This window comes from Eutrigla gurnardus (genome assembly GCF_963514095.1).
Source record: "Eutrigla gurnardus genome assembly, chromosome: 2".
Taxonomy (NCBI): Eukaryota; Metazoa; Chordata; class Actinopteri; order Perciformes; family Triglidae; genus Eutrigla; species Eutrigla gurnardus.
In genome coordinates this window covers 32022689-32037185 of record NC_139916.1, presented here as the reverse complement: position 1 = coordinate 32037185, position 14497 = coordinate 32022689, and the positions used below count along the sequence as shown (strand labels likewise).

At 42.7% G+C, this 14497-nt stretch overlaps 1 protein-coding gene across 2 annotated transcripts in view; it reads right to left on the bottom strand.

Moving 5' to 3' along the window:
* LOC311023448 (receptor-type tyrosine-protein phosphatase gamma-like) overlaps positions 1–14497 on the bottom strand; it is a 605663-nt gene that overhangs the window by 283191 nt on the left and 307975 nt on the right. For both annotated transcript variants that reach the window (XM_084025284.1, XM_084025285.1), the window contains exon 3: positions 10461–10643. In XM_084025284.1, the coding sequence (XP_083881410.1) occupies positions 10461–10643 (183 nt within the window). The remainder of the gene's footprint in view (positions 1–10460; positions 10644–14497) is intronic.

Sequence of the window (14497 nt, the reverse complement as noted above, 5' to 3'; positions counted from 1 at the left end):
GAAGCAGCGCCGGCGCTCCCACCACGCGCATCACGCGCTGTGCGTGCGTATCATAATAATAACAATGCTGATATTATAAAAACAGGAGAGAGAGAGAGGGAGATGTTTTAGGTCCGAGAGGCTGAGTTTCCGTTACGCGTGCCATCCGCCTTTGATCTGACGTCAGATGTGACGGGACAATCTATATAGATATAAATTCACGTGTTGATTCAATTAGTTGCATTAAATAGTGTTTGTTGTGATTGTTTATTGCATTTAAATGTGCCTGGAACTGTGGAAACCTGCCTGTGAGGTCTTGGCGACGTGTACGCACTGCGCGCCGGTCAGCCAAACTTCCACTCCGCCTAATTCGCCTTGAATGAATGGACTTTATTTGCGCCTTGCGCCTTACGCCAAGAGTAGACTAGGTTGGAGCTGGCGGGCTTTCGGCGAAGTCTCGGAGAGGCTTTTTGCCATGACACTTCCGCTGCACCAAGCTGAATCTCTGACGCCTCCTCCTGCTGTGCCGCCACACCCATCTTGGCGCAGGCGATCCACCAAACTGCCAAACTGACCGTGCGCAAGGCTGCGTGGGTCGAAACTTGCATTATGCCGGCTCCGCCACCCTGCGCTGCGCCACGAAACTAGGGCCCTAAGTTCCAATCACTGAGGTATAGTGTTCTTGAAATTGCACCATTTCTTTCCTCTGAATGTTCAACTAATTTGAAGTGTTCTGTAAAGAGCATTATTTGTGGTGTGTACATTTTCAGAATATGCTTGTACTATTTTGGACCAAAGTAAAACAAAGGAAACAAATCTGAAGTTGCTGTTATTTTTAAGTTATTATGCCATGATTTTACCGGTCCGGCCCACTTGGGAATAGATTTTCCTCCATGTGGCCCCTGAGCTAAAATTAGTTTGACACCCCTGCCTTAAATGGAGGTAGGGTGGTCGTGAAATTATGGTTAAAGAACATGATTTTGGTTTTGTTAGCATTGAGGACTAACTTTGCATCAAGGAGAGCATGCTTTTACAGGAGAGTAAAATCAGTCTGCAGGTTAGTGTATGCTGTTTCTAAAGAGGAAGCGGACGTGTATAAAACTTTCGTCAGCATACATATGGTAAGAGGAAAACCTAAGGTGATCAGAAATATTATTTATATAGAGTAGAAAGAGTAAGGGCCCTAAGATTGACCCTTGTGGGTCCCCCTTGTTCAGAGTGACGGGGTCAGATATAACTGTACCGGACTGACTGAACACGGTCTGTTAGATAGCTTTTAATCCACTTACCCATGTTATCACTAAAGCCAGTTTTTTGAGTGAAGATGACAGTGATCAGCAGTATTGAAAGCCTTTGTAAGGTCAATAAACAAGGCTAAACAGACTTTTTTGTTATCAAGGGCAGTTTTTACCTCACCCAGGACCTTCAGAGTGGCAGTGACTGTACTATGACCAGGTCTGAAACCAGATTGTAAAGGGTTAAGTATATTATTAAACTCAAGAATCTAATGGAGCTGGGTGGATAGCAGGGACTCAAATAACTTTGCAAGAGTAGAGAGATTCAAGATTGGTCCATAGTTGTTTAAATCTGAGGGATCACCGGATTTCAGCAAGGGTATGACAAATGCTTGCTTCCATAGAGCTGGAAATTTCTGAGAATAAATAGACAAATTAAAAATATCAGTTATTGGTTAAGCAATAAACAGGGCGGTTGATTTGAGTAAAAAAAAGGATCAAGACATTCTGGCCCAGCAGATTTCTTAACGTCTAATGTTTGCAACGCATGCAAAACCTCAGATGTTGACAGAGGGGTAAAATTAAAACCAGGATTTGCGACTGGTGGAGGTAAAGATTGCAAAGATTCCAAATCCAGAGGGACCAAACGATGCTCCATGAGTAGCCTGAAATAAATCTAAAATATGGCCAGCATTCTTGAAATGAACATTAAATAAATTGGACATTTCCTTTTTATCAGCAGTAAAAGTGTCATTTTGCCTTAATTTTTGTGGGAGGCTACCTACTGACTTGTTTTGAAGCCCCTTAATTGTTTTCCAAAACTTGGAATGGTCATTGAAGGTATCTGTGGTTAATTACAGATAATAGCTGGCTTTAGATTTTGTGATGAGGGCAGTGCTTTTATTTCTAATTGCATGGAAGCGTTGCCAATCACACACAGAATTAGTTTTTCTAGCTAAGGACCATTGTCTGTTGCGCTCAAGGAGCAGTTCTGCTAACTCCCTTGTAAACCAAGGGTTCTGCCTGTCTTTTATTCTATGCTTTCTAAGAGGAGCATGTTTATTTATAATCGAGATGAACTTATAATGGAAAAAAGTTACAGCATCATCAATAAATGGAATTAGGGATGTTTGCTGCCAATCTACCTGGGCTAAGTCATGGAGGAACGCGTGCTCAGAGAAATGCTTAAAAGAGCGTTTGATGATGATTTGACTCTTGGATACAGGTATTCCTGACACATGCAATGCAGCAATGATCACTAATGTCATTTGGAAATACACCTATAGACGTGTATTTATGGGGGACATTAGTCAAAATGATATCAATAAGAGTGTAATTACCTGGATTAACAGAGTTAATTCTGGTAGGACTGTCAATAGGTTGATTGAGATTTAGAGAATCACAGGACTGCTTTAAAATTGAGGATTTCTCACTCAGCCAATCAAAGTTCAAATCACCTATTAAAATTAGCTCATGGGACAGATATTTGGATAAGAGTTCAGATAAGCTGGAAATACAATCAGTTGTGGCTGAGGGAGGTCAGTAACACCCAATTATGGTGATAGGTGCGTTAGCCACTGTTATTTCCACAGCCAAAAACTCAAAACTGTCTGGGGATGGATATGGAGTGTAATAAGGATCCCTGTAAATGCTCAGAAACAGCAACACCACCGACCCTGCCTTTTCAATATCTGTACGCTATAGAGGTATTTAACAGATATTTTCACAATATCTGTATGTTATACAGGCAACATACCAGTGTTGCTCATGGGACATTATCTACAGTAGTGAACAAAGGCAAATATTTTGTGCACTTTTAATTCAAAATCCACCACTGTTGTTCACTATCGGCCTTTGTGTGATTTCAATAAATATGGGTGAGAAAATGTTCTTTTATTTTTCTGTGTTTATGATCATATAACATCCATCCATCCATCCATTTTCTACCGCTTATCCTGTATTTAGGGTCACGGGGGGCTGGAGCCAATCCCAGCTGTCATTGGGCGAAGACAGGGTACACCCTGGACAGGACGCCAGTCTATCGCAGGGCCGACATGTAGAGACAGACAACCATTCACACTCACATTCACACCTATGGGCAATTTAGAGTCACCAATGAACCTATCCCCATCTTGCATGTCTTTGGACTGTGGGAGGAAGCCGCAGAACCCGGAGAGAACCCACGCTTACACGGGGAGAACATGCAAACTCCACACAGAAGGAACCCGGGCCGACCCGGGAATCGAACCCAGGACCCTCTTGCTGTGAGGCAAGAGTGCTACCCACTACACCACCGTGCAGCCCATCATATAACATATAACTATGTATTTATGTGACATCACTGTACGATACGTATATTCTGTAAGTTTGACTGTAAAAACAAGATAACTAAATAAATAACATGGTGCATTACAGTGTAAATCTTCCACATGGTTTATTACAAAACCACCACAATAGGCTTCACCAGACATTTTACATTATGATCTTTTAGCTGTTGGACCGTCCATTGGTGAACCCGTCTAAAATATCTCTGTCACTATTGGCCATTTCATTGCCTTTATATTTGCAGAAACTCTTGGTCCCCGTTCCTGGACTATGGACTGACTTCACATTCATGGTGTCTATGATCTTTTGTGACTCCTTGACTTGAATAGGTCTGTCTTTACTTGATCCATATGCTGTTGGCTAATGGGTCCCAACTTTTATCCATATCCATAGTCGTTTGATATGGAAAACATTATTTGTTGAGATTTAGAAGGCTCAGACACTTCTATTTGTTGTAGTCATTAAGGCTATTAAGACTGGCTTTAATTTTACACGGTCAAATCTGCTGTGAAGTAACAGTTAACCTACAGACAATTTGGAAATGTATTCAAATGTGCTATCACATCCTCCATCGAGCAAATGATGGGCTGTAAAACATGATTGTGCTAAACACACAGCTGTGCTCTAGGCAGCACTCAGAGTCTGTCAACAGTGATGCCAACCACCTGTGGCCCCTCAAAAGCCTTTCAACTCCATTTCTCCAGCGTGGGGGAAGGATCATCCATCTAACTGACAACCTGGAATTGTGAAAAATACCTGTGGCTGACAAGGAGGGTCCTCGAGATGCCAAGATAGATAGATAGATAGATAGATAGAGAGAGAGAGAGAGAGAGAGAGGGGTGGCCCGCTGCTGAATCCAGTGCACCACATGACACCCGGAATGATACGGAGGCAGCTTGTCTGAATGAAAATGCACCTGTCTGGTTTAGAATCACGCGTGGGAGAGACACCTGCCAATATCAGCTGGGATTATTGGAGGTGTCACACTTCAGCTTTTCATTCTGCCTGCACGGTGATCTGTCTCACGATGACGGGTTACTAACAGCGTTTCTCTGAAGAACATCACTCTGACTGCTGATTTGGAGTTTGTTTGAATCCATAAAGGCCGTCTGACATCACTCACTAATCACTATTTAGTGACTTCTCCATGTAGTTGTGCCATCTGAATGTCTAGTGATTATGATTCTATCCTATGTAGAGGACTCAACGTATCCCACAACTCATCGTGAAACATATACCACTGATGGTGACTAACATTATATATTGCATTGCTCTGAAGGAAAAAATACAATATATAATGATAATATATTCAATATCAATGCATCATAAAGCGGCGTTCACACCGGACGCGATAGATGCGAATACAATCGCGTGAGACGCGTGTATTGCGCTGCTTGATCATTTTGGACTATTTGCTTCATTCGCGTCATTTGCATCATTCGCTTCATTCGCGTCATTCGCGCATGACGCTCATTTTTGAATCGGTGCCACTCTCGCGGGGGAAACGAGGGCAGCGCCGGCGGGGAGCCGGCGGGTCACGTTGGCGGACCCTCCTCCTCCGCCTCGGGGTACCCGATGCCAGAGTCCGTGAGCCTCCTCCGGGAGCCACGTCCCTCGCACCTCTCCCCAGGGAGAGTCGGGGCCACATTCGACTACGACCTCAGATCAGACGAGACAACCCGCTGAATTTAAGCATATTACTAAGCGGAGGAAAATAAACTATCTAGGTTTCCCTCAGTAGCGGCGAGCGAAGAGCCCAGGGCCGAATCCCCGTCCAACGGGCGGACGGACGTGGGAAATGTGGCGTACGGAAGACCGCTTGCCCGGTGGCGCTCGGGGGCCTGAGTCCTTCTGATCGAGGCTCTATTTTCAACTTTATTCGCGTCGCGTCAGACGCGCCATTGCATTCGTGTCAGACGCGCCATTCGCGTCTGACGCGAATGAAGCGCCGTGTCTCATCGCGCCAGACGCTCCATTCGCGCCGCCTCCGCCTGAATCGGGTGTCATCGCGCCATTCACATTGATTTTCAATGTAGAGTCACCGCTCAATTCGCGTCTATTGCGTCCGGTGTGAACGCCCCTTAACACAGTCGCAAAGTAATTGTATTTCGTTATTAATTTGGTAAAATACACTTATTGTCTCCACATTGTCAGTCCCCTACACAGTCCTCTACATAGTCCTCTACATAGTACCCTATATAGTCCTCTACATAGTCCTCTATATAGTCCTCTACATAGTCCTATACATAGTCCTCTACATAGTCCCCTATATAGTCCTCTACATAGTCCTCTATATAGTCCCCTATATAGTCCTCTACATAGTCCTCTACATAGTCCTCTATATAGTACCCTACATAGTCCTCTATATAGTCCTCTACATAGTCCTCTATATAGTCCTCTATATAGTACCCTACATAGTCCTCTACATAGTCCCCTATATAGTCCTCTATATAGTCCCCCTATATAGTCGTCTACATAGTCCCCTACATAGTCCCCTATATAGTCATCTACATAGTCCTCTACATATTCCTCTACATAGTCCTCTATATAGTTCTCTACATAGTCCTCTAGTCCTCTACATAGTCCTATATATAGTCCCCTATATAGTCCTTTACATAGTCCTCTACATAGTCCTCTACATAGTCCTCTATATAGTCCTCTATATAGTCCCCTATATAGTCCTTTACATAGTCCTCTACATAGTCCCCTATATAGTCCTCTACATAGTCCCCTATATAGTCCTCTATATAATCCTCTACATCTACATCTGTAGTGAGCAGGCCGAGTTTTGACTAGAAATATGTGCAGATGGACTTGTCAGTAAAGTTTCAGTCATGTTCTCTGTGTTCTTAAGAGTAGATGCGTTACAAAAGTAATGCATTACTGTAATGCATTACGTTTTGCTGTAACGCGGTAATGTAAGGCATTACAAAAGAAAAACTGGTAATATTTTACTCTGTACAAATCTCAGTAACGCGCGTTACAATGCATTTTAAACCCGAAATCAATTGACTCTACATTCGCGATCGCGAGATGGGCATACGCTCCACTTTTGGAAAAGTGTAAAAGCCGGTCCGTGTAACTCTACACTATTTTAATTAATCGCTGTTGTTAGCAGGCTCCATGAGCTGGACACCGACTCACGGAGCCGGTCCCGGTCGGTCAGAGCGCAGCTGACCCGGCACACCGAGGATCAACAGCTGAGGGGCGGCGGCGAAGAGGCGGAGGCTCCGATTCTCTCTGTCGGTTTTGAACCGCTTTTATGTCCGCGTCATAACGCTTTAGGTGCGTGTTTAAAACAGTAGGTTTACTTCAAAACGCGAGCGTCAGACGCTGTCAGAGCGTTTATGAACAGTGTTTTAGAGCTCCCCCTAAATGTCTCAGGTAGGCTTTCAGGTAATTTCGCAGCATAACACAGCGCCTTCCGGGTCATTAAAAAAGACGTACGGCAAATCTGGAATGAAAAATGGCACTGTTATTTCATCCCCGAATCCCATTCATGAACACAATATCTAATATCAGCTAACAAGTCGTTTTCCGTTTCTCGTTTTCCGTTTTTAAAACGAATAATGGGATACGAGTCATTTTCCGTTTTTCGTTCTTTTATTTTGAAGCGAAAAACATCACATCCTGCTGTGTAATGAGCTGCATTGAACACAAGAAGATCTATTGAGAACAAAAAATCCATATTTCCTTTTATTTTGGCGAAATGTAATGCAAAAGTAATGTAAAAGTAGTGTAATGCCTTACAATTCAAGGACAGTAATATTGTAATGTAACTAATTACTTTGAAATTACAGTAACAAGTAATAAATAATGCATTACGCTTTTGAAGTAACTTGCCCAACACTGGTGAAGACTTAAAACAATATCAAGCCATGCGGGTGTCGTATTATGGTACGGATGGAATGGCTCTGGTGTGAGTGCGCCCTTAGCTATTAGATATTAACATAATTTCCAAGCCAATGAATTCATATATATATATAAAATCCCTCATTACAAAGCAGTTAGTTAATGCTGCCATCTTGCCAGACCTCAACAATCAACACTGTATGCCAAACATTTTATTGGACCAGTAAATCATTTTTGATAAATAGGTTTTGGAGGAAATTGCTGCATGGATAATGTGAACTGGCAGTATTTCTACAGTCCAGGAAGTGTCATATTCACAGAATTGTCTGCCGGCGGAGGGAGCTGGACTGGGTGGATGGTTTGGTGTACAAACACACACACACACACACTCACACACACACACACATTTATTTATATTTATACAATGAATATGTGTATATATACAGTATATATATACATACATAGGGCTGTGAAAATGAACATGTTAACGTGGGATGATTAATTTGTGGAACAACACGTTAATTATTTTAACACATTAACACTGTTGGCTCTCTGGATGGAACGTTGGAGTATTAAACACAAAGATGGAACAATTAATAAACACTCAGCCTCATAAAACTACTAAGATCCGTCAGCAGCGACACAGCAACGTGACGATAACCTCTCACCATGGAGCCTAATAACCAGCTGCAACAATAACCTGAACAAACATGTTGAATAGGAGAGAGAGAGAGAGAGAGAGAGAGAGAGAGACGGTGAGTGTGATTAGTGCTACAACTAGACACAAGCTAACTTCCTTCCTTCTGTTACTTAAGGTGGGCTGACCTTTAAGGTGGACCAGCATTATTTTCCTTTAAGTGACAAGCTACTCCTCTGAGTCTTTAAGCTTTTTTTTTACATTCTACATGTTAAGCTTTTACTCTGTTATTGTCCCTGAAGGTTGTTGTCATTAAACACACAATTCAAATGATTAGGGAATAAATCGTAAAATAAATTGTATGTGTATGTGTGAGTTAAGTTAAGCAGCTCATAATTCCCTCCCTAAAACCTCTTACACCAACTATTTGGGTATATAAAACAAAACGAATTAACATTAACTAGCTCTCCTCCTGCTGATACCAACACAGGTGTGTTGCTCACAAGATAGCGTTTACAGGGAAAACAGAGAGTGCACAAGTGTTTAATCACCTGTGTGTAGTCGTAGTTTGCACATAACGCAGTACCAGTCAGATCGGGGAGTGAGTGACGCATGTTTTTTTGTCCTGTGTGGGATAAATGAGATGATGAATGATATGAGAATGTGATTCTGCATAGACTCGCGTGACTGCCGATAAGGAGCCAACATTTTAGGCTGTATCAGAGGCATTTCTGATACTGGTGTAGGTGTCTGATAAACTCCAATTAGATCTCACAACACAAAGGGGTTGAACACAACTCTGGCCCTGAGCATGGTCCTGAGAGGGAAGGTCACGGCTTATCAAAATCAGTGAGATTCTTTATCATCCGCATGGAAGCACTATCTCACATCCAAACTGTACCAACATGGCACCATTGCAGGGGTGCAAACTCATCAGGGATGAAAAAGGTGACAAGGACCCAAACCCCCTCGCGGAATATATATATATATATATATATATATATATATATATATATATATATATATATACACACAATATATATATATATATATATATACACACACACATATATATATATATATATATTGCATATGCTTCAATGTTATTCCTCTGCCTCACTGAAGGGGGCTGGCGAGAGCCTGGAAAATGGACTTCCCTTCCAGTGAAGGTATAAATAATGGGAGACCAATGCCAGGGCTAAAAGGTTTGCTTCAAACGACGGAACATAAAATAACTCGATCGACTCCTCACATTGAAAGACAAACTGCTTTGAAAATATTTGGAACCTCAAGAATAGATTTGACTCTGGACGAACGGAATAAATATTAGCAAGGGGAGGTAGGGGGCTTCTCACCCCTCATTCGCTAACATTACATCGATATCAGAGTAAGCCTTTGCTCCGTTGATTTTCCATTATTTATTTTAGTTTTTTTTTTTTAATGTGAAGGTATGGTAGGTACATTTAACGTTGTTTTCTCGCTTAGATTTTTCAAAGGTTCCTGAGAAATAGACACTGTACTATCCGATAACACCGTTATTGTAACCAGCAAAAATGGTTGTGATTTGCGATGCGTATGTCAGCGAACTGTCTGACATTAGCACGTTAGCCTACGTTAGAAAGCCTGATGGTACAGACACACCAACTCCGGCAGCAGACGTCAAATCAACGGATCCCATTCATTGTCTATGTAGAGCAGGAGCTCCGCATGATGGATACGGCACGTCGAATTGACTGCCCTGTCGCCGTACGTGAATTTGCATAAAGTTCGATGGATTGAACTTTATGCAAATGCCGTCCGTCCAACGCAATGCCGCCGGCTCCAGAAACTTCGTTCAAACTATCAAACTAGGCAGTGTTGATCAAATATGAATCCAGATTCTGTTACTGCACTACACATTTCCCGCCTCAAATGTTTTCAGAAACATGCTTTAGCGTGTAGTTTTTACTGTAAAATGAGATCGTTTGTGGCCCGGCCGCCATGTTGGAAACGGCAGAGCAAAACTCAAGTCCCGCCCACTTCGCAGGACGTCTATCCAATTGATCCAACTTGAACACAGAACTGCCCACTCGCCGGTGCGTTCGACGGTCCGTTGCGTCGCTGCCGGAGTTGGTGTGTCTGTACCATGACGTTTTTGAAGCGTACCAACGTCACTCCTGTCTAGTACGGCATCAGGGCAGCTACAGACCCGAAGATGACATGATTACACGGGTTGGCCAAACGAACAAGCTTGGAATAAATATTTATGACAGCTTGCGTTCGCCGATTACTTGGACGCCCCCCCCGAAATATTTTTATTGCAGATCTCCATGAATCACACAAATGACCTTTTTCGGAACAAAAACGGCGAATTTCGCCGAAAGGTGACAAGTTTGCATCCCTGCATTGGAACAAAGACCCTGCACCAGGAGGCTGTGTTGGCTTTACTCTACCTGTTTTGCCGGTGTTCTTCATAGATGTCTTATTGGAGGATTCAGTATCGAAGCCCTCCAGCGTCAGCTCTTGATACTCTGTGGACACTTTGGTATCCTGATCCACAATGTTGATTGGCGACTGGTTTCTCTCTCTGCATTGTGGGTAGGCTGATGCCCAGCCTTCATCTGGCCCATATATACCTGAGGGAGACAAGAAATGCTTCACTAGAATGTTTCACTTTGATGTGAAACTGTGTCGGCTTTAGAGAGTACATGAGAGGAAAATGACATTTCAGAACCATTTCATGTGCTCTGAAAACATCGACGGACGGTTCGTGTTGCCAAATCATCTGTATTCCATTAAAACACTGCTCACAGAATAAACATCATATGCCTCAAACGGAGGCAGCTGCTGATAAGTTTCATTCATGTGGTACATAGAGGATTTAAATATGTCATTATAAGAAGGTCGTGAGGCTGCCATTGGTCATATCTTATACATTTCTACATTTGGTTTTGCACAACACCTGGCCATTGACACATAGATACACTCAGTTACAACATTAGCGTGCTGCAGTGTTGGGCAGAATGACATTGGCTCAATGTCAAAAAATGAAGCCATGAAGCCAGCCAAGCTAAAGTGAGATATGATTACAAAGCACCCTGAATTTAAGGACAGAACTATATACATTTTCAGGGGAAAGAGCGAGGAATACCCTGCCAGAAAACATGGCAATGGTGAACCTGGACACAACTTCAGAGAAAGCCCAGAAGACTTCCTATTTGGTCGCTCAATGGATTGCTACACATGGAAGGCACACACAATCACACAAGAACTCATACTTCCAGTGGCGGTTGAAATGTGCTTATTCTGTGTTATGATTATGAGGTGAAAGCCTGAGACCAGAGGAGGCCGGAGTCATCGGAAGGCCAGGTCTGAAATGTGTGTTTACTCAAACAGCAGGAGCTACAGCACACACTGGGGTCCACAACACCACCCCAGACACAACTAAGTCACTGCCCTCAGGAATAGCAGAACAGCTGAAGATGAATCATTGATACTGATTGTGCATGGTGTTATGCAATGATTTATGGCTATATAATGTCCACCCTATGAACTTCTTGTTGGTGGAAACTAGAAACTCCATTCATAATTATACTGACATGTATTGTTAAAACCATTCAACAGTTTGTTGTGCAGTTCATTCATTTGTCTGGACAGAAATCGTTATCTAGAACACTTTTTGCTATTCCAGGCAAGTCCTTCTCGAGATTTCACCAGATCCACTTCAAAAGTAAGGTAAGTATAATCGAATATAATCTTAAGATCTTTGCAATGCTAAATTGCAATCCATTTGACTTTTTGTAGAACTATGTTACCGTGTCATAGAGGCCAAAAAGAGCCTTTCACCATGAAACAGGAAATTGCTGTAACTTGCACAGAAACGGTCCAATCTGCTCCAATTGTGTCATGCTTGATACAAGTCCAGGTCCTGAAGATATCTAGACATTTGTCTTAAAGTCACAAGCAGTGTTCTAGTTAGGTGGGAGCTAGTGGGAGCTGAGCTCCCAGAGTGAGGACTGGCTCCCATGAACGCAGTTAACTCAAATATCTCTGAAAATACAGCAGCATAATATTTTAACTATTTTCCCTTCCCACATACGGAATAATATTGACGTTAAAGATAGCTTGACATGACAAGTAATAACAAGAGTATCCTAAACGTGTAGTAAAGCATCGTGAATGCAGCATGCACCAATTTCACCTTACGTTTATAGCCTATATTTACCCCCACAGACCCCCACAGATATGAAAATCATAACTCGAACGCTGCTCATAACATACTGGCAACAGGAAATGACACGTGGTGTACTTTGACGTAGTCCTTATTGTCAGAAGTATGCTGCGTTTACTTGGAATGGGAAATCGGTAACTTCCAACTGCTGAGTCGGGCTCCCTTATTTCTAGTCTAAAGTGTTTGACCAGGTACATTTCATTACTGCTGACTTACAATGGAGGATCAACAGGCAGAGAAAGAAGACCATTCAACTTCCAGTCCAAGAAAAAGAAACAACAAACTAAAGGAAGTAAAGAAGGAAAGTCATCAAGAAGCAAAGTGACCGCCAACGAGGGAAAACCACGGACCTCCTTTCAGTGTGGAGCATTTGAAGGCATCACACAGATGAGAGACACTGTTGGGTGAGGGAGATGAGTCCCAGAGGCTCGCCTGCAGTTCCATCTACCGCCACAGAGGCCGCTAGAAGCAACGCATCTCATATCTTACGGACTGACACCTTAAGCAGTCTCCAAAATGCTCAACCACACGTTTTCTTTTTAAGTAGAGCTTCGATGTAGAGTGGAAAAAGCTGGTAGAAAACAATGATGTCACACTGAACTGACACTCTCTCTCTCTCTCTCTCTCTCTCTCACACACACACACACACACACACACACACACACACACGTCTTACATCACTACAGCAGGGTTCAACCCTGTAGTTCAGTTTAAAATAGATCTTCTTCAGTGGCTACATTGCTCTCTGATCTGAAGTGCATTCATTGCATTTGTGAGGTTTTAATGAATCATTTGCGACATTTTTTGTGAGATTTGTCAAAGAGAATATATCAAAGGGAAAGCACTTATCAAGTGTTCAGTGTTAACATTAAAAGTAAATATGAACGTGGCATATGTTCTATTTGAGCTTTGATCTTTTGTCAGTGTTGCTCTTTTTGTATCTCCACCATCTTTCCCTGTTGCTCTGACCCATCTTATCTCATATCTAGAACACATCCAGAAGTGCTCCGCTATAAGAAGACTGATGTATTTCCTCTGGAGTAATGAGATGAATCACGTTGACATGACGTTAAAAGAAGCTGTTCATGTGATTTCTCTTAACGACAGACTAGTGTACTATTCTTCCATTTATGCTGCGGTTATGTGACTACATGGGCTCGTCATACCTGTTCCAGACTTGTATCAGGAGATTGTAGAACCTAGATAATAGGCCACATGACCCTAATTAATTGCCCGACATTCAGCCCTCCATCCAGATGATCTCATTTGTGTTGGGCATGGAGCGGCTCTGCTTCCCATCCAAGCAGCTTTGTGTGCAGCGCCGACCGCTAAATCAGTGGAAACCAGTTGATCTGTACGACGCGGAGGACGAGACGCCAGCTGTTAAAGTCTGCTTTCATGAGACATCACTAAAAATCAGTCAAGGTGTTTTGCTCTGGCATTTACTGGAATACATAGAAAAATAGCGAGTTGATAGAGTACAGCTCTTAAAACCACCGTTCCTCTGGAGTGGTGCTGGTGTGGTGTTTGAACAGTGTAAAGACCAATGAAATGGGAAAGTATAACTGCCACTGGCATATTTAGGGAGTCTTACTTTAAAGTGTGGACAACTGTGATTTAATTTCTGTCCAAACTTGCCGGTTGCTTCTGTTGTTTAGAGCTGCTGTTGCACCAGCCAGGGCTGTTAAGTTGGTTTAAAGGGGAAAGCCAGTGATTTTACACATATAAATCAGCTGAGTCATGAGAAGTGCTGCTCTGACTGTTGCTGCTGCTCGATGGGAGCTTCATTTAGTGAGGTCACGGTATCTCAGCCTCTCATCTCTGCTGCTTTCTGTTCGACTGTTCTTTCATCATCACTACACTAAACCGATCTGGAACAGTCGATGCACCACAAGGTCCACTTAGTAGTGCTGCACTCACAAAGACACGTGGACGTCTCTTTAGAGACGCTTCCTGCTGCTCCTTTCAGTGTCCACTGTGTGTGAATCCCACCAGGACACGAGTGATACATCAACAGTCTCATGGCTGTTCAGGAAATAGTCACAACATGGAAATCTACTTATTTGTGTACATGGACATGAATTTTCAATGCATGTCACTCAGCAAGACTTTCACACTAATGCGTTTCATCCCTCCCCATTAATAGCCTTCCTCAATATTTAATACTACGTCACTATCTCAATATTGCATATGTGTGTCTATATAATCATCTGGATGGGTTTAATTCACATGTCCTATTCCTGAACACGAAACCAATAG